Raw genomic sequence first — 26,008 nt, forward strand, 5'->3', positions numbered from 1 at the left:
TGCTGGCCTTCGGCATAACAATGAGACCAGGAGATGGATGGAACTTAGGATCCTGAGGATTTGGATCAGAGGAGAAGAAGACACTGATTTAAAGAAGTAGTATGGGTCAATAGAGAGGTTGTCAAACATTTGAATTATTTTTTTAAAAAAAGTCAATGGAGAAGTGAGTGCCAATATTTAATTTTAATGAATAGCTAAGTCATTCAAAGGGAAAAGAAAAAAAAAAAATCCAACACCATTTGTGATGTCCCTCATGTCATAAAATAAATGATACTTGAGTAAAGAAAGAATAAAATAATATTAGAATAAGGGACATTACTATAAAATCAACACATTTTACTTTAGTAATTACTGCTTCTATTTTTCTCATTTCCCTTAGTGAATGAAAATGGCTTAGAGAGATTTCTGGGCAGCAGGCAAAGCATTAGGACACATGAATCCTGGCAAGCTCAGTTACATTCACTTGGTTAACATGACTAGGACTCTAGGACTCAGCCTTGAAGCAACTCTGACCCCATATGTCTGAGTCAAGTACCTATTCTGTGTGTTTCCTTACCACTCTGGAATTCTCTATAATGGCACTTATCCAACTAGCAACTTATTTCTCTGTATGAAATTCCATGAAGGCAAAATCATGCCTATCTTCTGCACCATTTATTGCACCTCCAGCACCTAGCACTGTGCCTGACATATAGTAGGTACATGCACACACACGACTCTGGATAAACAGTGGCTTCTCTAAGGTCTCTCCTTGTTTTTGTAGCACCAGCAGCTCAGAGATTACTTATTTTCAGGGCAGCCATTAAGACACATGGAATCTTTTGTTAAATAATAATATGTGATAATTGAAGTGTGATGTATACTCAAAAGTACCAGAGCAGTTAAGTGGCTATCTCATGTCAAACCATTGCTTTCACAACAGAATCAAGCAGCACCAATGTCCCAAGCCCTTTCTTCCCACCACCTAACTTTCTTCTTGGAAGATCAAAACCACAATTGATAAATAATACAACTGACCACACATTGAGCAGAATGTACACAGCTCAACAACAGCCCTGTGGTTTGTCTTACACTTGAAGCACAATTAAATAAAGACAAATAACATCTACTTCATAAGTTGTAGCAGCCACAATGTTCTAGGTAGATGTAGTAAGTCAGCAGCCTGTGTAGCTTACCTCTGGTTTTAGCCATGTAAATCATATAATTGATGTGAACACTAACTGAACAATATTCAGTTTGGGAAGAATAAATCAAGAATTGCAAGATCACATGTCAATATGGCAATGTCTGAATTTTAGACTGGACCCTGCCCTCATAAAATCACTTAACCTGGGCAAATATCAGATTTGTCCAAAGTTAGAATGGTACAATTGATGCAGTGTAGATAGATGTCTCTGGATGACCTTGAACAAGTCTAGTAATTTCTCCAAAGTTTAGTCTCTTCTGGGGTTAAAAAAGAGACAGCTCTCAAAGGGTCGTGTGACGAGCAAAGAGTTCACATATGGAAAAATAGTGCTGGAAAGCATGACATCGTTTTTCAGGCTCTTGAAAGCAGAATTAGCTACAAATTGATTTTTGGAAAGATGATGCCACATTCAGGGCCTTAGGGAAAATAAAATAACAGACATGCAGACCGCCCAAGTGTGGGGTACCATCACTGGGCCATTGTTGGGACTTGAGTAATGTGAGTAACATTTTTTTTTTTCAACTTGTTATAGAGCATAATCATTTCTTCAATGCTACTCCTAACCCATCATAACCAATTAGTTAAAGGGGCTAATAAATTCCTTGAAGGCAAGGACTGCCTCTTATTTCTCTGGGTATCCCCTGTGTCAGGGCATGGCTTTATTTGTAATTTTCAAATAGTAAGTCCCTATCTGTATTCTAGCCCTAAGATCCCATAAGCTTGGGACCAGAATTACAACACATGATTTCAGAATGTCTGAGGAGTACAGTGCCTAAGGCATTTGACTGCTAACAAGAAGGTTGGTGGTTCAAACCCATCAGCCACTCTGCATAAGGAAGACTAGACAAACTATTTCTGTAAAGATTTACCACCTTGGAGACCCAATGGGGGTTGCTATGAGTTGGAATTGACTCAATGGCAGTGGGTTTGGTTTGGTTTTGGAGGAGGAACAAACCTTAGAATTGTTCCATTTGACAGATGAAGAATATGAGGCAAGGCAAAGGACATTCCTTATTTCACATCAACCAAGAAGTTACTGGCAGAATCTAGTCACTTCCTCCCTCGTAGTTTTCCAAGCCACAGGCATATTATTTTGTTGTTGTTGTTGTTTTGTTTTTCACTGTGCATCTTCATTGGAACGGGATCTCCCTCCTGTCTCTCTCTCCCTGTAAGACTCCAAGACACTTCATGCTTCTGTGAAGTTGTAGTCACCACTGCCTCTGCAGCCATAAAAATAGTCAGGAGTCAGAAGTCAAGCCCAAGGCTAAGAGCTGCAGCTGGATTTCTGAACTCACAAAGTTAAAGTTGTGAAGGAATCACAACTTCAGCAGCTTGAAATGGAGGTAATGCCCTCAGCACCATGAGGCCACCAAAACAACCTAGAACTTGAAAAGGAGAACGAAGGAGAATTGGAGAAAGACAGGAAATGTCCCTCCAAAAAATGATGCCCATTAGACTTATGCAAACAAAGTTGTGAGCAAAATGTTCTGTTCCTCACACATTAGTTTTGTGCTTCCAGAAAGTGAGAGCAGAAGTGTGGAGGTTCCCTCTAAGGAGGAGGGTATGAGCTGCAGTCAATTTAGGGACATATGTTTCACTGAAACCAAATGTACTTACTGTTGTCAGTCCATTCAACCCCTGCTGCCACCCCCATCCGCTTTGTTTGCTAACCTGGAAGGGCATCTGACTGAGCACTGACGCTGTCATGAGTGGTCAGTGTCACCAGTGGATGGATAGAGAAAAGCAAGAGTGCTGAATAGTCCAAACTCAGTGGTGGAAAAAAAACCAGCGGCCTCCCGTTGGGGCCCTTGAGAGGGCACCAAGCTCTCAGAAATACACATTCAGGAAAGAAGTGAGGGAGGGAGCCCCTTAGATCCTGGAATGTTGCGGAGGGCCTCCTGAGTTGTTCCTGCAAAGGGGTTCCAACTATCATCTGTAAATGCTGAGGAGGTAAGGTAGTGCTATGGTAAGACTACCAAGCCAGGAGCTGCCTTGCTATGCCTCTTACACTGCTCAGCATGATCCTGGCCACAATTTGCGCACAGTCCAGGCTTCCATATCCTTCTCATGACACAGGTGACCTACCCAGCAATCCCCAATCCAAGGTCCCAGACATGTCTTCGCTTTTTATTAGAATGGTATAAACCTAGCATGGCATGGTGCTTATCTCTAGGAAAAATGAATAAATTAGCACTTAATAAATGCTAGGCATTTAGAATAAAACATACCCTTTAGAAATGGAACCTGTGAAAGCCAACGTAACAAAAGTTCCCTTGGTAGTAGAGAGTGATTAATTTCAGCTCTGATGTTCCAGTGAGATGGCTCAGAATTGAGAAGGCTAGGAGTTAGGGTAGGAGAAAGATGTAGTAGTTTGCTTCCTAAAGACTACAGCCTTGCAAACATTACTGAGCAACTCTACTCTGTCTTATAGGGTTGCTGTGAGCTGAACCAACTTGATGGTAATGGGTTTGGTCTAGTTTACAGTTTTAGGAATTAAAGGATGTGCATGAAAGAGGGCAGAAGTTTTCCTAAAAATGGGAAATCTCCAAACGACAACAATTGCTATTTGGAGTGCTTACTATGTGCTAGGCACTATTTTAAAGGGTAGATCATGTATTATTTCATGGAATGCTCTAAACCACCTGATTTTACAGAGAAAGCAAGTGAGTCTCTGGCAAAGGAAGAGATTTGTGCTAGATCACAGAACTGGTAAGTGCCTTGATTCAAATAATCTCTGAAAGTCTCCTAAATTTGTATTCTTATTTATTTGCTAGACTGCACTGACCTGCCACTGTTTCTTTTGAATAACTGCTTTGAGTTCCTTATTAACTTCATCCTTAGAGGCCACAAGCATTTTTCTGACAACTCTCCGTTCATTCCTATATTCTCCTCTTAAAGACCAAAATCACATGTGCACAAAGGTCACTGATTGAACCTGTGGACAACTCTGTTTAGAAGAAAAATGTGAAGAAGACACTGAATGAACCCACAGAAAATGAAAGCATGTGTATAAATGTATACACATGTGTGTGTTTTGTATCTCGGTTCAATGTATAGAACGGTGGGTAGAGATGGTCAAAATATCAACCAACTTGGCACATCACCTTATGACCAACTCCAACACTACCTGGGATGTTCTGTGTGGAAATATGTTCTCTATCCCAGTTAGCCATTTGTGTCATTTTCCAAATAAACTAGCATGCAAATTGAATGAGTTTGATATGTTATGTGCCTTTACATAAAAATATCAACTCTGTGGCCAGTGTTGAAAAAAAAGTTAGTATTTTAAGAATGAAAGCAATCTGGATAAATGTTCTCAGTTTGTATACTGCAGTTTCATCCAAGGCTGTTTTATGTAATTGAGGGAAGGCATTCACTGCTAAACAATGCCAACTGGAGGGAGAGGGAGCAGCCATATGTGCTCATGAGAAGGAAGCAAACTTTTCCCCAGCACCTACTATGTGCCACTGTACTAAATGTTTCACATAGATGACTAACTAAAGTTCCATGACATGTCACAGGATAGCTGTTATCACCCAATTTTTACAGATGAGAAACCAGCGACTCTTATTGAGTAATGTGCCAAGGTCAAACAGCTCGTGAGTAGTGGAGCCAAGATTCAATCCCTGGTCAGTCTCCAACACGCATAATTTTTCCACTACACTACGCCTGCCTCCTGTTATTGCTTTAATGAATATTAGTCACGTTAAATAAACCCTGATATTCTGATTATAAAATTCCAAGCTGTTTCTTTTACATGATTACTGGAAGAGAAAAAGCAAAGTTACTGAAAAAAATAACAATACTCCTTTTCATGTGAATGCTGGTTAACTCTTCCCAGAACTCTTCTGACATATTATTTTATGTGACCCTCATGGCAGTTGTGTGATCTAGGTAGTCAGATATTACTATTGTTCCTTTTCCATAGAAGTGGAAATGGAGGCTCAGAAAGCTTGAGAGACATTCCCAAGATCACATAGCTAAGAAGCTTCAGAGCCAGGGCAGAATCTCATTCCCTTGACTTTTTTTTTTTTTTTTTTTTATTAATTATGGTAAATATATATGTAACAAATCATTTTCCTTTCTAACATTCTTCACATATACCATTTAGTGACGTTGTTGTTGTTATATGCTGTCGAGTCAGACCTGACTCATAGAAACCCCTCCTTGGGTTTCTGAGGCAGTATCACTACGGAAGTAGATTGCCCCATCTTCCTTCCGAGGAGTGGCTGGCTGGTGGGTTTGAACCACCAGCCTTCTGGTTAGCAGTCAAGTGCCTTAGGCTCTATGCTACCAGAGCTCCCTTTAGTGACATTAGTTATGCTAATCAAGTGGTTCAACCATTACCATTATCCATTTCTAAATTTTCCCATCAAATTAACACAAGCACCCTAAATGGTGAGTCCTTTACCTCCCCACCTGTCCTCTCACTTCTTTCATTCTATATCTATTTGACTCTTTCAAGGTCTACAAATCAAAGAGCAAATCATGTCTTCTACCTGCAGGAGGGAGCACTAAGAGTTCCGTAGGATAGTATTTGATTTGTCTTCCATCCAGAAGACTTGGGTTCAACCCTAGTCAATACACCTCATGGACAATCAAAACTCACAGTCAGTGAAGGACTGTGTGCTGCTATGATGTTGAATAGGCTTTAGTAGAGCTTTCAGACTAAGATGAACTACAAAGAAAGGTCTAGTGATCTACTGAAAATCAGCCAGCGAAAATCTTATGGATTACAACAGTCTGATCTTCAACTGATTATGGGGCTAGTACAGAACTGAGCAGTGTTTCGTTCCATTGTGCATGGATGAGACTACCATGAGTTGATGACTGACTCTACAGCAACAACCTTTCTGAAGCCCTAAGCCAACTCACCTCTTTCTTGAACCCTCTCAACATTTTTCCACCTCAGTCCCTTTACTCTCATTACACTATTTGACTGGCCTGGTCACCAAGTTCTCTCTATCATTACAAAGCCTGTTAATGCTGGATGACTGTATATTTCTGTACCAGAAAATCTTTCCTAACATCTCCAAGCTATAGTGATTTTGCCTTTTCTCAGAGCTCATGTGAACCTTATGAAGTCTATATGGTTCATTTGGAACTTAACTGTCTTCCTTCTTGGCATCTCATGAATGATTGCAACAATAGGCCAATAAATGACAGAATATAAATACCAGAGATTACATTTTATATCCCTATAGGCATTTATCACAATGCTTTGGACACTAAGACATCTTACTGAAATATGGATGATGGGTAAGATCACCACACTCACTGTAACTTTTCCAAGTTCCAAATTCCCAGCTTGTAAAGTATCAAGGCAAGATGTAAGATGATTGTAATGGTATAGGACTGAAAGGTGAGACCCTTGATCTCAACTCAGCCCTACTCTTATTGTGTGGCCTGGGTCAGTGCCTGCCTTTCCTTGGGAGCCCAGTTTCCTAATCTGTAGCAAGAGGGTTCTGGACCACTTGATCATTCAATTCTATTCAGACAGTCCCAGATTCCATGGACCTTTATCAGACTTTGAGAGAATTGGGGAATTAGGTAATATAAGTGCCATAAGGTCATTGACAAAAGAAGTAGGAAATCCCAATGAATGAGGATAAACCATTTAATGGTCCCTGTTAAGGGACACAGGAAAAGACTGAGATGGGCTATAGCTGCCAGCAGAGAGGTTGAAGAGGCAGCTTCACTTATTGCAGCCATTTCCAAAGACTTCTAGCAATGCCAACGTGGGTCTGAAAAATAATAGCCTGACCTTAAAGGAATTCCTTTCTTTTATTAATTTTTTTTTCAAAGAAGAAAGAAAAGAAAATGTATCCCTATGATACAACAGTATGCTTGGAAAGTTTCTTTTCCCTCCCATCCATTCTATTTGATATTTTGATATTTGATATTCATGGGAAAAAGTGAAGTTCACCTAACAGTGCCAGAACTCACAGTTTGGAGAGTGATCTACACAGGAAGTCGGTGGGTTTGCTGTAACATGCTCTCACAGTGGGGGTGCTTACAGCCCAGAGGGTCAGTGGTACCCAGATTTTCTGATGCTCTAGGCTTCTAATTAACATTTAGGTTTCTCCTTTTATTTATAAAGAGGGCATTCTAACTAGTGAGTAGACATCACTAATGGATACAGATGAAGTTCTGACTACCTGGCTCATCCCCATCTGTGCAAAGAATGCTTAAAGTTCACTGGAATGTCTTTTTCTAACTGGCTGGTCTGATAGAAAAAATTTACTGCCCACACAAACTGCTCCTCCTGGATGACTCTGTGGGTCCGTCTTTCTCACCAGTGATTGTAATAACATGCTGACTTGTCTGTCTTACCCACTAGATGGTGAGTTCCAAAAGAGCACAGAGGGAGTGTTCAACAAATATTTATTAAGAAAGAAGGGAGGAAAGGAAGAACAGAAGCAGAAAGGCTTTAGCTTGATATTAGAGTTTTCCATGAGATACGCTGAGCCCTTTCCTGCTCATGATCTGGATCCCAGTCATACTGAATGCCTCTTGATTCTCTGCGTATGCTCTGCCTTTACCCACCCCACCGCACTTGTTTATGCTGTACACTCAGCCTGGCATGGCTTTCTCTGTATTCTGACATTTTCTGTTGTCCCCTCCAGATCCATTCCTTGCCCCTGTGCTGGTGGAGCCTGGCTTCTATAGGTGGCATCCACAGATTCCCTTGTCTTCCGACTTTCAATTTGTTCACCCAGTGGGAAACACTGGCAGCATATGAGGAGGGAGAAGTGAGCCATAACATGGCCTTTACAACCCTGGCTCTGCAGCTGGCTATCAATTGGCTGCTTCCATTTACTGAGAGCCACAGCTCCTGCCAGAAAGCCCTCTCTGCACAGCCACTCTTTCTGGATTCCATAACCGCTCCTTCCTCTTACCCTTACTAGTCCAGCGTGGAAATGGTTCCCCACTGTTACTGACCCAGGACACCATTTTGGATGTCCTGAACCCTGCTACACCATTGTAAATAGATTGTCCTTAAACACTCCTCAATTATTCTGTTTGAAAGTGCCATTTGTCTCCTGCCAAACCCCCGACTGATACAGTCTGCCTCTCTATGTCCTGAAGTGCCAAACTCAATCTTACCTCCTCCAAGAGACTTGCCTTCTTTTTCCTCTCCTATCCCACTCTGGGCTTTGAAAACCACAGATCAGAGTTTCTTATGCTTGTATGTGACTCCCCCGCTAAAGTGGAAGGCCCTCAGTGGCAGAATGTGTCCAATTCATTGTAGCACTCTTAGTGCACAATAAATGTCTATTGAAGAAAGTAACAAGAGTAGCCACAGAGTTACCTAAAAATAAGATATTAGTAAAAAGTTGAGCTGTGCAATAGTCAATCTTAAGGCTTCTCCATCAGCTCTATAGTCTCTGTTACAGCCTCCCTGTGCATAGCCATCAATGTTGGCTTGCATGCTCAGGTGACAGGAGCTCACCCCTAGGAAAGCCCTCCCATGGAAGGACAATTCTGACTGGATACAAGAGCATCTGTTACTCACCTCAAAGCTTCCTCCAATAATTGCTACAGTCTGGTCCCTGCCATGGCTTGGAAACCATATAGAATCCCTTTTCCCCAAGACTGGCGTTCAGAGACTTGAGAACAATGGCCATGGCCCTGGGAGAATTTTCTTATCCAGATCAAATAACTTTAGATGGCTTTATAAGACACAACTTCCAACCTCCTCACTGTCCCTGACTCCTTTTTGGTATGCATCCTAAGTTGGACACATCCTTAGCATTTCCTCTTAATAAGGAAAGCTTATTACCAATGTAGCACTAATAAGCTATTAGTCAATTATCTTTCAAACTCAGTCACTTAACACTTCACAATCCCAAGCTCCTTAGGACAGTTGGAAAGAAGGCAGGAAGAACAGATGCAAGGTGGCAGCTGTCTGTGGCTGACAAGAATGTCAGGGCAGTACTAGAAAGATGCACCATGCACAAAACTGGGGTCAGAAGCCTGGAGCTGTCTCTCCACTTGACCGTTAATGGATTGTGTGAGCTGTGGCCTCAATTCACCTCCTAGAGGGATAAAGGGATTAGATACTATCGTCTGTTAGTATGTTCCCAGGTCTGACAATTTACACCATTTTGATGTCTTCTGCAACCCCTTTACTATGACTGGGTACCTTCCTATAAAGCATGCATTCCTGAGAACATATGCTGAGAAGTCCAAGGACTTTTTGGTAAAGGATAAAAGTTTGAATGTGTTCAAAGAAACTGTATTTCTATGATGTCAATGTGGCAAGCTGCATTAGTGGTGGATCTTCTTTTACTCAAGGGAGTTGCTCTATAAACTGTCAGAGTTACAAATTTCATTCAGTGCTACTCAAAGCACGGAGTCCATGAACTATTTCTTACTAGTCCATGACTAGTAGATGAGTAGAGAAATTAAGAGCAGCTTGGAAACTTCTGTAGTCTAACACTGTTGCACCAGCCCTAAAGTGCTTCATTTTTTTTTTTTTTCATAAACTCATTTTTATTATATTTTACAGAAGCATTGATTTCCAATGTATGGGGGGCAGAAAATAAAACCAGTCTTTCATCACAGATAGCTTGAGATGCAGTAATTTAAATACTGTCTTTATCCATTTAGAGACATGGGGAGGGAGAGAGGAAGAAGAAAAGAAGGGAGGAAGAGAGGAAGGGGGAAGGAAATAAAGACAAGAGGAAAGGAGAGGGAAAATGTGGAAGGAAGAAACAGAGTGGAGGAGGAGGGAAAGAAAGGAAGAAGAAAGCCCTAGCTGAGAAGTGAGTGCAGGTCTTCAATAAAAACCACCTAGATAAGGTCGATCTAATTTTCATGCTGCTACTAGACGGTCCTCCTTTCTTCCTTCCCCTCGCCTCTCCTGCCCATTTCCTTCCCCTCCTGCCTTCTTTCCCTCCATTCTTCCCCTCCCCCTTCTTTCTTTCTTTCTGTTTGAAGTCACAAAGGAAATATTACTCTGCCAACTTGTACAGGTTCCTTTCTGGGCAAAGCTGAGTCAATTTGGCCAGAACCCAGTAACCCCACCCCATCAGGAGACTATGCATTGTCTGGCGGGGCTAACCCGGACACACAGCTTTCTCAGCCAGCAAACAGGTCCTGGCGTGAGTGGTCACAGCACTGGCACATGGCAGCTCACAGAAATTCTGGGCACAGCAGTCCTGTGATTTATAAAAGCCATAGCTATTGGAGTTTGCCAGCATTGTCTGCTGATAGTGAGGGTTCTGGGACCTGTGGCCCTGTACCCCCCCCCCCACCACACACACACCAGCACAGTGCTTGGAAAGACCAGCTGCCCTGGGTCCTGACATCATACTCAGAAATTTTCTCCCAAGGCTTTAGTAAAGCCATCCTTCCTATCAGCATGGCATTTAACTCTACTTCTTATTATTCTTTATGCTTTAAAATGTTCCCCTTCAGTGAGAGTTTGAGAGTCAGTTGACCTGGATTCTAATCTGAGATCTGTATTTATTAGCTGGGTGACCTTGGGTAAGTCCCTTCATCTTTCTGAATCATGGGTTTCCTTCAGTAAAATAAGGTAAAGGTACCCTTCATCCTAGCACTTGGCAGGTGCTGAATAAACATTTGTTGCATGAATGAATGAATGAATGAATGAATGACTCCCAGTCATGCATAGCCCTGGCCTCTCCCCACCCTCATTCTGTGAGGGCACACAGGTCCCTTCTGGAAGTCCAGCTTAATGGAGTATGCACTGCACAGATCTTGAAAGACTTGCATTTGTCATTTAGCCTAGTGATTTCCCTGACCTTTGGCCCTGGCCAAGTCATTTCACTCTCTAAGGTTCTCTGTTTCTCCGTCTGTCAAATGTAAATGTTAACCCCTATCTTGTCTCCATTTCCAAGTTCTGGCAAAGCCCAACTGAGAGCAAAGATGAAAGTGCATTGTGACCTGGAAAGGACTGGCTACACACCAGAGCTTCTTCTCACATGGCCTGCTCATGTCTCTGAGCCAAGGTGAGAGTCCAGGGGCCAGGCTGGTGCCAGGAGGCTGAGCTGACGTGCATTCTGGCTTTCTGCCAGTCACGACATTCTCCTGCCAGCATCGTCATTCCTTTGCACATAGGTATTTTGTCTGTGGGGAGGCCCTTGCTCTTTTGAGAGAGACACAAAGAGAAAAGTCAGCAGAAAACCTGCAGAGATCAGCAAACATGCTTGAGCCATCAGCAAGTCCTGGATCCTGCATGTTGAACAGAAAAGTCCAGCACGAATCTAGAAAATACAGGAGCATGGATGCTGACTGCCTCTCTGTTTGGAACCTAGTTCCTCCAGGTCTCCCACTCAATAAATGTCATCCACAGATTTACCTTTAGGGTTCCCTCTGGGGTTGCTAGTTAGAATCGAACGCCCATGAGCCCTTATTTCATCCTCTTCTCAGCAGTATACTCTGTTTGAAGTTCTCTCTGTTTGAAGTGCCCCTCCCTTTCCCTCAACTCAATCTCTGATGCCCAGATTACATTAATTCTGGACAATCTAGCTCAATGCCACCTTTTTGAAAGAAGACTTCCTTGATATTCCAAGCTGGGAGTCAACCTCTTTGCTCTCTTGTGGCATTCCTTAAACAGAGCATCCTCTATCTTTCATTATACAAGCAATGACAAATAACTGAGACTTAATTATGTGTTAGCAACTGTGCTTTACATCCCCCTCTCAAACAATCATCACAGTAACCAAGCAAAGTAGGTACCATTACTATTCTCATTTTACAGATGAGAAAATTGAGGTTATGAGAGGTCACAAAGCAAGGAAGTAGCAACGCTGGAATCTGAATCCAAGGTATCTAACCCCAGAGCTATATTCCTTATCACTGCTACCCAAGAGAAGGTTCTGCGATGATGGAAATATTTTACATTGCACTGTCCAGTACAGTATCTCCCAGCCCCATGTGACTATTGAGCCCTTGGAATATAGCTAGAGTCACTCAGCAACTGAACTTTCAATTTTATTTAATTTTAACTAATTTCAATAGTCACATGTGGTTAACAGCTACTCTGTTGGACAAACCAGCTCTGACTCACTCTAATGCATATACTGTGACAGCTATCTGTGCTCAATTCATGCCACTCACTTTAGAATTCGAGCTCTTTGAGAAGGCAGGTTCTGAACCTTCCTCCTTCACTCATAGTAACATTCAATAGATATCTTTGTAATGAATCTTGCTTGCATATAGTACTTATGATTACTTGAGTAATAGGCTTGTCTCCATCCCTAAGCTCCTATGTGAATTGGAAAATATCCTTCACTGCTATGGGCCTTAGTTGCTTTGCTTATAAAATGGGGGACCATCAAGGTCACCTCTCAACCAGACATTGTCTGCCTACTAGGGTCTTACCTGTGTGGAGAGTCAGGATCAAAGCAAGTCTTGGTGACATCAGTGATGTCGGGGTCACAGCACTCGCCACCATCAAAGTTGAACCGCTCATAGTTGCAGTCCATGTCGCAGACCCCATTCTGCTGCTTTTTCACGAAGGCAGGGTGGCGTAGATGGCGGCAGTCCCCACCATCATGGCCGGTCAGCGTGTGGTTGCACTCAGGGTCACAGTTCTCATCTCCGATCTTGCTGATGTCACAGTTGGCCAGGATGAGGCGGCGGCGGAGGGAGGAATTGCTCACTTCCAGCACCTCCAGCTCCCAGGAGATGTTGTAGTGCTTGAAGGCCTCGGCGAGCTGCCGGTGCTGAAAGTCTATCTGTTGGCGGCTCACTGTCGGGTTCTCACGGCCGTCGTCATGGAGGTTGACTACACGGTAGCGTACCACCTTGGGCTGGCGGAAACGTGGGAGCTGGTTGTAGCTGACAATGACCTCTGTGTTGTCACACAAGGTCTGCCCGCAAAGAGGGGGCTCCAAACTCGTGTCCAGCAGGAAGCCATGACCATTGCTGAGTTCCACTTGGGGGATGCTGCCATCCTTCATGGGGGACCAGGTGCGCTTCACATTATCCCAGTTCTCCTGGAGGAGGAGCTGAGGTAGAGGAGTGTGGAAGCCCTGGGTTTCCATGTCGGACAGTATCTCCCGCTGAGTCCTGGCCACCTTCCACAGACTGAAGTGCTCAATGTAGCCCCGGTAGTTGTGATTCAGAGCACTGCCCCCCAGCATGAGCACTTTACACTTCTGGGTCAGTGGACTGAAGATGCCGCCCACTTGCTCCCCAGATGTCGCCACCTGGGCACCATTCACATAGAGCTTCATCAGCTGCCCATCATAGGTGGCAGCTAGGTACACCCATTGGCCTGGGAGGTAGCTGCGGTGGGCATTGATGGTGGTCACTTTCCGGGCCCGGTCTGTCTTCAAGGAGAAAAAGTAGCGTGGGTCTCTGTTGCCTTGGTCACTGACGGTGTGAATGCCCACGACCCATCCTCGGTCACGCGAGGTATAAGAACATTTGTCATACAACCCTATGTGGCCCCAAAAGAGAAATATGAATAAATAAAGGATGGAAGATGAGGGGGTTAATTATTTTTCTCTGATAAAAACTGTATCAGGAATTTTCTATATCAGTGGTTTTGAAATCGTGCTCTGTGGGATCCTTTCAGTCACTAACAGGTGCCTCTGGGACCACCCCAAAGGCAAGGTGAGGGATAGGATAAGTAAGGGAGTTGAATTTTGGAGGTTCTCACCATTCCTTTCACCCATGCAGTTTCACTTGCATTGGTTTTGAATATTGATTATACAAGAACAAGTTTTGTTAGAGACTAGGTACTTCAGCTAAAAGAAACAACACCAATAGTAAAAATAGAATTTGAATACTATTAGTTTTGGCACAAGTTACTGGATGGGTAATGGAGCTTTCTAATTAAAAGTGTATTGTAAGTGACAGAGGCCAGATGGGAGGAGAGAGAGGGAGATGAGAATGAATAGAAGATGCTCATTTAGAAGAACAGTTCCTACTGAGGTCACCATAACTTTAAATGTACTTTTGCCATTAAAACAAACAAACAAACAAAACCCAAAACCCAGACCCATTGCCATCAAATCAATCCCAACTCATGACTCTATAGAATAAGTAGAACTGCCCTATACATAGGAGCTCTGGTGGCGTAGTGCCTAAGGCATCTGACTGCTAATCAGAAGGCTGGCGGTTCAAACCCACCATCCACTCCTCAGAAGGAAGGTTGGGCAATCTACTTCCACAGAGATACTGCCTTGGGAACCCAAGGAGGGGTCACATTGACTCCGGACCAACCTGATGGCAGTGAGTTGAGCCCATAATAAGGTTTCCAAGGCTATCACCTTTATGGAGGAAGACTACCACATCTTTCTCCTGGGGAGTGGCTAGTGGATTTGAATTGCTGATCTTTTGGTTAACAGTCAAACATTTAACCCCAGTACCACCAGGGCTCCTACATCTGTCATTAGCAGTCATGAAATGATGAATGCTATTGAACTGTTGCAAAAGCTGTTTGGGGGGAAGTGAGGTTCAAGGGCTGCCGAGCCAGTGTTTCTATCTCAGACAGAGGTATGGACATTCATCCTCAAAGAACGGCAGGTACACTTAATAGCCAAGCTGGAAAGTCTTTTAAAGATCATCACTCTAAATACCTCACTTGACAGGTAAGGGAATTGAGACTCAGAGAATGGACGGCATTTGCCAGGTTACGTAGAATCACTGACAAAACTCCTGGGCAGCAATTCAGCAACTCAGCATGGTTTTTTGTTTTTGTTTGGTCACTAAGGCTAAAATTAAACAACAAAACAAAACTCTATTTTAATATAACAAGAACTCCTACATAATGGTTAATAATGAATAAAATCTACCAAACCACTATGATAGGCTACTAAGGTCTACATATGCCTCAATTTATTTAACTGTTACAATACCCATGCAATGGTGATATTAAGTTCCTCATTTAACAGATAAGGAAATGGAAACTAAAGGAGATAAAGAGACTGGTCCAAGATCGACTGGTTGATAAGTGGGTTCTAAGTCCATCAGCTCCTGTGATTCACTCTCATGTACACTAACTCTGCAGTACCTCTTCTTACCCCACTAGCATCACCAGCAATATGGACAACACTATCTGCCTGGAAGATGTCCTTAGCTTTTTAATTGGGTGCTTGGAAAATTCCCACATACACTTTCCAGATTTAATCTGGGAAGCCCAGGAATTAAAAAGATTCTCCCTGGATCTAATTATCTTTATACTAACCATCCACCATGCCCCCCCCCCTTTTTTTCTGGAATATACCCAGTGTCCTTGGCACAGACAAAGTTGTTGGATAGGGAAGAGGACTTTCTAATTAAGAGCGTATTTTCAGTGTAGGATGATGTATGAGGCCAGGTGGAAAGAGAAAGAGAGGGAGACAGCAATGAACAAAAGATGCTCATTTAGAAAGACAGCCTCTACTTTCAACTGAAACATCTTTGAGGTCACCATAACTTTGAGTTTATATTCCCAACTACTGCCATTGCATGAATTCCAACTCATTGTCACATTATAGGACAGCGTAGAACTGCCACATAGGGTTTCCAAGGCTGTAAATCTTTAATGAGCAAACTGTCACATCTTTCTTCCATGAAGCAACTGGTGGGTTTGAACTGCCCACCTTTCAGTTAGCAGCCAAGTGCTTAGCCACTGCACCACCAGAGTTCTTTCATCTGCCATTATTGTTGTTGTGTTTGCCATCAAATTGGATCTGACTTATAGCCACCCCTCCTTGGGTTTCCGAGGTGGTATCACTATGGAAGTAGATTGCCCAACCTCATCTGCCATTGTTGTTGTTGTTGTTATGTGCCGTCGAGTCGGCCCCGACTCATAGCTACCCCTCCTTGGGTTTCCGAGGCAGTATCACTACGGAAGTAGGATTGCCCAACCTTCCTTCCAAGGAGTGGCTGGTGGGTTTGAACCGCCAGCCTTCTGGTTAGCAGGCAAGTGCCTTAGCCACTATGCTACCAGAGCTCCTTTAGTGCTTATCAAATGAACATGGACAGTATCCAGCAAAGTCAGTGGAGGAGGCCCACGCAGTCTGTACTCCTTTATGGGCACTGACTAGAGCCTTAGAATCTGTGCGAATATCCCTTTTAGCAGCTAAAATAGCTGGCAGTTTTGGCTGGACAGCCAAGCCTGCCCACACTGCTCCTCCCACTCCCCGGACAACAGTATTCCTTTAGGTAATGGTCAGAATCTCTTCACACGGTCATTTTGCTCTTACTGGCTGGAAGACCTTGGCCAAGTGTCAAGTACCTGCTCTCAGTCTTGGCTCTCCATCTGGTAAGAGAGGGGATTGAATCTTACAAGCCCTGTGCAAGTTTGTTTTTCTGTGATTCCAGGTGTCCCAATAGCTAATGTACAAACCACCTCTTCCAAGAAGCTCTTCCTGATAGCTCTCTGAGAAGTGACCAGTCTCTCCTCTGAACTTACTAACTTCCAGGAAACTTGACACTTGTTCTCTGGCTTCTGAGGTGTTTGTGTTTTTGCTGCAGCCCTGGTGGCACAGTGTTTATGTGTGCAGCTGCTAACAGAAAAGCGGGTGAATGTACCAGCTGCTCCGTGGAAGAAATACGTGTCAGTCTTTTTCCATAAAGATTTACAGCCTTGGAAGGCCTATGGGGGCAGTTCTACTCTGTCACATGGGCTGCTATGAGTCAGAATTGACTCAATGGTGATGGGTTTGGTTTGGAGTTATGTGTCCTTGCTGTCATCTCCACACTACATGACTGGATGCTTCTTGAGAGTGATGTCATGTCTGGTCGGCAATCTGCCTACCACCAGGCACCAAGCCTTGTATGGACATTCGGTACGTATCTAATGAAGGAATACATTACTGATTCTAAATGGCATGAGAGAAGAGAAGATGTAGCGTCTTTGAGGACAAACAGAATCAAAGGCACTGACTTATCCATGGCTGAAACATAGAATGGATCCAAGGGTACAGTGTGTTTTTAGGTATAAAGAACAGGAGCTTCAGACTTGGGATACTCTGTTTTAGAATCCTAACCACAGCAGTTATTAGTGACGTGGATGAGGCAAAGTCACTTCATCTCTGTAGATTTGAATTCTTCACCTATATCTCTCAGGCATGTTGCTGTACTTAAAAAGTATAAGGGATACCATCTTGGCATACAGGACTGCCCAAATGGGAGCTGATTTCTAGGATGCTGAATTGTCCAAGAGTGATGTCAAGGATGGAAAGTAGAAAATGAGTACAAATGAAATATAGAAATGCCAGAGAGAGAAAATACCCTGAAGGCATCCTGCCTGACATATCAAGAGGTAGTGTGAGGAAACCTTAAAAAGACACAAGTCTTTCTCAAACCCCCTAATAAGCTCTGCTTAGACATCATAAATCCCCATCAGTTTAGCTGGTATTAGGAGACTATATGTTAAAAGCTGCCTTCCCACTGACTCTCTCTGAAGCCACAGATCTCACTCCTGATTTGGAATGAGTTGCCCCAGATCCTTGTGCTAGGGGCATCAACAAGAGAAAATGCTCCCACAGCCTCCACTCTCTGGGCCCTCCATCTCAGCTCAGCCCACCTCTCAGCTCACCTTTTCTTCTTGTTCACACTAACTGCCTGACTAACTGCCTCCCCCATAGGAAGAAAATGAAGGGTCTTCTAATGAGAAAATTAACATTTGAAACAGGATCTTTTTTCCCTTTCTCCACTTCTTTCTGTCTCCACAGGTTTTTATTTTGTCAGGGGCTCCCAGTCCCTGGTTTTCCTGTTGCCTTTGGAAGTCGCTGGCTGGCTTAGCAAGGTACAGTGTTTACACATCTGCAGGGTGTCCCCAGTTTAGAACCTTTGTGGGCCTGGGACTTAGGCTCAGGCCACCTCTGTGTGCAGTGAAGAAAGGAGGGCAAGGAGTGAGAAGGGCAACACTTTGTGGCACAGGGCTGAAGAGTAAGGGATGGCTTAGCCCAAGGAGTTAGAGGGGAAGGGCAAAGAGGATTTTCAGTGGAGTCAAGAGGAAATACATGAAGGGAAATGAGAGTCTGGAAGTAATGACTTCAGAAGTTCAAAGGGAAATATTTACCTGGACTGTGAATGTGAAAGGAAATCACTGAGTTTCAATAGGGATAAGGGGGAGCAACAGTGGTGACAGGGATGCATTTCTATATGAAAATAACTTCATCAACAGTAGTCATATTTCAGGGTCCTGGAAGGGAAGTCAATGTACCACAAGCCCTAAACTGGGGATTTGGGCTCAGCTTGCAGGAGAAATTGCCTTGGACACACACACACACATACACACACACACATCCCTTTTATGCTGCTGGGCCTCACTTTACTTCTCTTTGAAAGGAAGGGTGGGATTAAATGATCCCCTGCTAGAATTTGAGAGCTCTTTTGTTCTCTATTAGACTGGCTCCTTGTAAGTAGGAGGTGTTAAAAAAAATACGTGTTTATTTGAATTGAATCCCTCATGTCCTTTCCAATTTGTCCATGTTTAGATCCCCTCTCCTCTTGCACATCTCCATACAGGACTTGAAATAGTTTTCTTTCAGGGACACAGGAGTGCCGCCACACTTTTACGCTGGTCCTCCCCACTGTTTTCCAGTAGGACTAAGACATACTACAAGAAACAGTGGGAGGGGGCCTGAAGTCAGCAGTATCCCTGTGGGACTAGAGGACGCTTCCAGGGCACATGTCCACATGTGGTAAGATGGAAGTCTGCATGCAATTCTGCACACAAATTACACATTTTTACACAAGTCTGCCTCAATCCTATAAGTGCACAGAACCAGACACTGTGAGTATACAAGAGCCCTTTCACATGTCAATGAGGTGTCTGGTCACCCTGCAAGATGGAGAGATTGAGGCACAGGCCATTGGAAGAGCTGGTCAGCTGTTGGTTGGACTTTCTAATGTGCTCCTATCTTCCTACAACTAGGCTTGATATAGAAAGGGCTTCCTATCCCCTCAGAATATAACTCAAAACACCAAAAACTTACTGCCATCAACTTGATTGTGACTCATAGCAACCCTTTCCCTTCGGTTTCTGAGGCTGTATCTCTACAAAAGTAGATTTCTCAGTCTTCCTTCTGAGGAGTGGCTGGTAGGTTTGAACCACCAGCCTTCTAGTTAGCAGTCAAATGCCTTAGGCACTACGCCACCAAAGCTTCCCCTTAGAATAAAGATGTCTATTTATTTTCATGGGAGCTCTGTTAGCGTAGTGCCTAAGGCACTGGACTGCTAACCAGAAGGCTGGTGGTTCAAACCCACCAACCACTCCTCGGAAGGAAGATGGGGCAATCTACTTCCATAGTGATACTGCCTCGGAAACCCAAGGAGGGGTCGCTATGAGTCCGGTCCAACTCGATGGCATATAACAACAACAACAACAACATTTATTTTCATTATCTCCTTTACTTTTCACCTACCCATTCAACCTAATCCCAGAGACAAAGAACATGAAGGAGGGACGTCTAAAGGCAGAAGCCATGTACGAAGGCTCCCAAAACCTTGGAAAGGACTACACTAGAAGAACACTGTGGGCTTTGGACCACCCTTTAAGCATCAATTAAAGACACTTTTCCAGGGTGGCCTCCAGCCTAGACAAATCCTCCTCCTACATTCATCATATACTTGCCTGTCCTAAAACTAATCTCTGCAATTACTCATTCAACTTCTGTGTTCCCCACATGTGTCTACTGGGCTCACTTCTAAATCTCTAGCATGCAGCACAGAGCCTGGTACACTGTAGATGCTTCATAGAGTTTATAAGTGAAAGAAAAATAAGGTACGCCTCATTATTTCTTCCTATTTTATATGAACACTTTACCCTTTATTTAGAACATACTGAAAGGACATCAGGGAGCCCTGGTCACACAATGGTTAGTGCTCAGCTGCTAACTGGAGGTTGGTGGTTTGAACCTACCCAACCACTCAGCAGAAGAAAGATCTGGTGACCTGCTTCCACAAAGATTACAGCTTACCAAACCCTATAAGGAGCTCTGTTCTATCACATAGGGTTGCTATGAGTCTAAATCAATTCAACAGCACCTAACAACAACAACGAAAAGACATGATGTTTGGTAATGAATATCAATGAAACTGGGGAAATCCTCAGTGAGATGGATTGAAACCATAGCCCCAAGAGTACACTCAAATATGCCAGCAATAATGAAAATGGCACAGGACTGGGCAATGTTATGCTCTGTTATGCGTGGGGTCTCCATGAGTCAGAGTTGATTCAACAACAACGAGCAACAACAAGGGCCATGAGCACTATATCCACTGTCTCCTTTAATCTTCACAAGAAAGGCATCAACACTTCAGAGAAAATTGAGGCCCAGGAAGGAGAAATGGCTTGTCAAGGGACATAGGTTGGAACCCAGGCTAGAGGACTCCCAGACTCAGTTCTGAATTGCTTCACTGACTTAAGTGCCATGTAGCTAATACTTTATTGGAGGCTATCTAAAGGTATGAGAGCTCTGGTAGCGTAGTGCCTAAGGCACTTGACTGCTAATCAGAAGGCTGGCGGTTCAAACCCATCAGCCACTCCTCGGAAGGAAGATGGGGCAATCTACTTCCGTAGTGATACTGCCTCGGAAACCCAAGGAGGGGTCGCTATAAGTCGGGGCCGACTTGACAGCACATAACAACAACAACAACAACATCTAAAGGTACAGCCACTCTGAAAATATTTCTGTAAGTCCCACAGCTCCAACTCAAGCAAGCTGAGTTGAACTGCAAGCCATAGCCAGTAGGTTATTCTCTATGCTATTCTTCTGCCTGGGCCTAAATACGGATGGAGAGTAAATGGTTCTTCATTACCAGTGCTTACTGTGTTCTACCTGGCTGCACAACCTCACTGAGACCTGGACTTGGTTTGTAAGGGCCTGGTTGCCTACCTGGAGTCTGGGTGCTTTTCTAAGCCTGCCTTTCAGCACCCAGACTTCCACTGCAGCCTCCTTGCCTGCTGGTTTCTGATCCATATTTGCACCGACTTTCAGGGTCAATACTGAACTTTTCTTTTATTAAGGTTGTTGTCAAACTCTTGACTGCCTCCTCTCTTACTTTCCATAATTCAATACTTTTTCTAAACTCTCTCACCAAAATCTTTTTAAAAATCTATCCCACTTTCCACTGCTCCTTACCTGGTTCAGAACTATTCTCTAGTTATGAAAACTCACTGCCATCGAGTCAATTCTGACTCACAGTGACCCCCTTTGGGTTTCTGAGGCAGTAAATCTTTAGGGAAGTAAATTTACCAGTCTTCTTTCCATGGAGTGAGTGACTGGTGGGTTTGAACCACCAATCTTCTGCTTAGCAGTCAAATGCTTTAGGCACTATGACACAATGCCTCAATTTCTCAATTCCTATAGCAAGTAAGGTGTCCTTAGGTAGTACAAATGGCATTGTGCTCAGTTGCTAACTGAAAGGTTGGAGGTTCAAGTCCATCCAGATGCACCTCAGAAGAAAGGCCTGGCAATCTACTTCCCCAAAATCAGCCATTGAAAACCCTTGGAGCCCAGTTTGACTCTGACACACGTGAGGGCTCCATGCATTGGAATCCACTTGACAGCAATTGGTTTTATTGTGAGCAGAGTAAGGTATATTCCCTCCACCCCCCCAAAAAAACTTGTTATGTGCCATCGAGTCAGACCCGACTCATAGCGACCCCTCCTTGGGTTTCCGAGGCAGTATCACTATGGAAGTAGATTGTCCCATCTTCCTTCTGAGGAGTGGCTGGTGGGTTTGAACTGCCAGCCTTCTGGTTAGCAGTCAAGTGCCTTAGGCATTACTCTTAGGAGGATACAAAATTGGTGATATGGTCACCATGCACAGGAACCTTTGCTCACAGGGGAGGAAGCTTCTGTGCTTCAGCTTTAATGTGCATTCCTGAAGCACCTGCTATGTGTTGAGCAGGTAGGTAGCTCCTTCTTTGGTAAAGCATCTCATATAATCCTCACAACAACTTTCTGGAATGGAAACTATTGGCAAGCAAGAAAAATCAGGACTCAGGGAAGTGAGTCACACAGCCAGATCACACAACACTAAAAGGTAGCAAAAACTGTATTCCAAGTCTCTTGATTTCAAGTTCATGTTTGGTAAAGAAGTCTGTTAATGAAAACTAGGGAAATCCTCAGTAAGATGCCTACGCTACTGGCATCCTGGTCCCCACCTCCCCCTCCCCAACACACACACTAGGATGTTTTTCCTGGGATGGTTTAACTCAACATAAAATTAGCCCCAACAGCATTTGACATTCTTTCATCACTATCTAGGGTGACAATTGACATCAAGTTTTTATTATTATTTGTTTTCCCTCATTGGGAGAGTGATTGGAGGAGAAAACCCTCCCCAGGTCATTTAAGCCTGTAAAAGAGTAGAATTTTCCGAAAAATAATGATAATAATAACGAACATTTTCTGAAAGTGTTTGATGTGGCAGTTGCTCTGCTAAGCACAAAGAGTGCATTTGGTGCTTATAACAATCCTGTGAGGTGGGCCTTATTACTATTCCTTTTACAGACAGGAAAAGTGAGGTGTAGTAAGGCTAAGTTCTCTTCACTCCAGGCTCCCAGCCAGTAAGTGTCAGAACCAGGAGTGTGACTCACATCTGTGTGGCTCCAAAGCCAGAACTCTCACCCAGGATGTTCTCCTTCAGTGGAAAGAACTTCCAACTGAGGGTCAAAGTTCCTGCGGTCTACCTCTGCTGCTGATGTGGAATAGTCACTAGGAAAGTATCTCCCTTCTCTGGGTTCCCTCATTGCTCTTTCCTGTGAAATGGGAGATGGACACAGATATCCCTTCCAGCTCAGAGTCTCTGGGACTCTGAGATTCTGGTTCCTTCAGATAGTCCAAGGAGCCCTGGTAGTGTAGAGGTTAAGTATGCAGTGCTAACCAAAAGGTCAGCGGTTTGAAGTCACCAGCCACTCCACAGAAGAAAGATGAGATAGTCTGCTTCTGTAAAGATTACAGCCTTGGAAACCCTATGGGGCAGTTCTACTCTGTCCTGTAGGGTCACTGTTAGTTGGATTCGACTCGACAGCAGTGGGTTTGGTTTTCATTTTTTTCACTTTTCTGGTATTACAGCCTTGGTCCCCACTGTGGGGGACATAAGGTCAGGCGGGAGGAGGGTGGTTACGCCCTCCAATTTAAGGATGTCTGCTAGCTGTGGGACATCTGCCAGGAGAGTACAAGCTGAGGTGAGAGGATGCAGTGATGAAAGGAGGAATTTAGGTCAACAATCTGGCTTCTTTCAGGAGGGTAAAAAAATTAAAAGCTAAAGGTTGGAGCAGGTCCCTTTTTTGTTTTGTTTTCTCTTCCATGATTTAATCGCTGGTATCAAAGCCACAGAGGAATGCTTGAGAGAGCAATGCTATAGAAAGCTTTTATCTGTCCAGAGGAGAGTGATTAAAACAGACAGATTTGGGTTAAGTATACCCGTGGTCTCTCCACTTGGTTCAGTTGTGGGGAGGCCTACCAACATGACCCTGGAAGACTGGACCCCAGGCGCTCAGAGGAAGGCTGGGATGTCACTGAGGAGGGTACCTGGGGGACTGCTGCTCAGCATCCTCATCCCTCTGGGTCCACCTGGTTGAAAGGGTTCCTCTTAGGCTCAGTGGAAGGAGGAAGGCTTGAAATAAATAAATCAAGCTGGGTGGAAGGACTATATCAAGTTATACTGAGTTCTGGGTATCCCTATCTCGTGGCCTAAGAGAGGCAGGGACATCAAGAGTAGCCTTTTGGAGCAATTCAGAGGGCCAACTTTGGCTCACGTGTTTCCTATGTGATGGCCATACAAACGAAAGTATGGGGGCCAGCATTCTCTTTGCAGGACTGCATGGGACACTGGAAAGTATACTGACAGTGAGGTCTGTAAACACTCTCCCACCTGTGTCCTTTTTGTTTTCTGAGAATTACTGTTTGGAAGCCTCCTGACTACATGCCCAGTCTGGAGTCTACTTAGCTTACTTTTTTTTAGTAGATGTGTGCCCTTGAGTGAGTTAATTCATCTCTCTGAGCCTCAATTTTTCCACTTTTACTCCAGGGACATAAAGTCTTTGCCTATATACCTCTTTTGAGAGTGAAAGGAGGTAAAATGTATAAATATTTCCTTTGTAATCTATTTGAGACTGTCCAAATGGAAAGCAGAGTTAAGGTGTCTAAACCCACAGGCTTTGTTAGTACACAGACTCAGACAGTGTGCTGGGGATGGCAAGGTGCTCTTGAGGAGTTCCTGTGCTTCCCTACGGCTCCTGACTATCTAGGGTTCCCCCTTGGCTTATGTATATTTGGGCTATGCAGTATGGGAAGGTCATGGTTTTACAGACTAAAAATGAGGGTTCAAATCATGGCTCTACCATTTACCAGCTACATGATTTGGGAAAGTCATGGTACCTCTCCCAGTATTAGTCTTCTCATCTATAACATGAGGATGATACTATCAACATCTGATGGTTTTTGGGAGGGGTAATGAGATAATGATTGCACTAGGACTTGGCACATGGTCACTGGCAACATAACAAGCAGGTAAAGCAATATGTAACTTTGGAGTCAGATTGATTTGTTTGATTCCCAGCTTTCTCCCTGGTTAGCTGTGTAACCATGAGCAAAATCCCTTCACTTGCCTGACAGTTTCCTCATCTGTAACATGATAACAGATCTTAATGGATAGTGCCATTCGAAGATTCAATGAGAGAATGAAAACATTCATTTGTATAGCATCTGATAAATAGTATCTAAACTTTTAATTCATATTAATAACAAATATCTATTCTTTTGACTGAAAATTGGGACCATTTATTTTTTCCCTTCTTTTATGCTGTTAAATTTTATTCTTTCCAACACTCTTCTCTGAAGCAGAGATATACATTTATTGCTCTCTATTACCTTGTCAATAAGAATTAGTGAACTATCAACTTAAAATAAAAAGGAAATGGTCAAAGGAAAGAAAGGAAACAACAACAAGGAGGAAGAAGACTAAAAGGAGGAGCAAGAATGGATTTAACATTTTTACTCTTAAAAGTTCCACTGGTAGCACCTACCAGACTCAGAAGGGCTGAGTGTTACTGATGTTGGAGTTGCCTGGAGAAGATATCTGTTTTTGGTCTTCTTATGATCTGAGGACCCACAAGCTCTGCTCACCGCTCACTTATCAAATCTCAGAGGCAATGATACACCCTCACAGGAAATCATCAAAGTTTGGTGCATCCTGCTGTTCACATCCTTCACAGCAGCCGGAAGACCCTTACCCTTCACCATTCTGAGAATAGGCATGGTCAGAGCTGGAGGTTCCCTTAATGGTTATTCATTCATTCCCTTTAGAATCTCAACCTCATGCTTGAATCTTAAGTACAACATCTCAAGTGATTTTCTCAGGACAGGGGATCCCAACTGCTTAAAGATTCCTTTGCATCTCTGGGCATTTTTGAGTGCTTTCCTAGACTGGGCTAAAATTTACTTCCCCTTCCTTTCTATTTAATGTTCTGAGGTTTGGTCTCCAGGAATAATGAAGGTATTCACCTTAGGACAGACCTGGAGATATCTATGGCCTTGATTATATTTTCCCTGGCTCTTCTATTTTCCAAATTAACAGCCCAAAGTCTTGCCTGATTTTTTTCATTTACTTAGTTACTGATGGATTCAATACACATTCACGAACATTCACTACGTGAAGTCCTGGCTGGACATTGGCAGTATAGAGAGTGGTCAGACACAGGTGTGTTTGTGGCAGAGGCCTGCAATTCCCTAAGGCTAGCATCAGTCCTTTGTTGATACAATTTAGATACAACAGGAGTGGGTAGTATGCACTGTTGTTGTTGTTGTTATGTGCCGTCGAGCCGGCCCGACTCATAGCGACCCCTCCTTGGGTTTCCGAGGCAGTATCACTACGGAAGTAGGATTGCCCAAC

The 26,008-nt window shown here is 43.6% G+C and overlaps 1 protein-coding gene across 1 annotated transcript in view; it reads right to left on the minus strand.

Moving 5' to 3' along the window:
- The window catches only part of PAPPA (pappalysin 1), a 298,174-nt gene that overhangs the window by 242,798 nt on the left and 29,368 nt on the right, over positions 1–26,008 (minus strand). Inside the window, exon 2 of the mRNA XM_007936757.2 lies at positions 12,539–13,601. Within this exon, the coding sequence (XP_007934948.2) occupies positions 12,539–13,395 (857 nt within the window). The 5' untranslated portion in view covers positions 13,396–13,601. The remainder of the gene's footprint in view (positions 1–12,538; positions 13,602–26,008) is intronic.

The sequence above is a fragment of the Orycteropus afer genome, unplaced genomic scaffold (assembly GCF_000298275.1).
Source record: "Orycteropus afer afer isolate SDZICR_OR568_19922 unplaced genomic scaffold, OryAfe1.0 scaffold00037, whole genome shotgun sequence".
Classification (NCBI taxonomy): Eukaryota; Metazoa; Chordata; class Mammalia; order Tubulidentata; family Orycteropodidae; genus Orycteropus; species Orycteropus afer.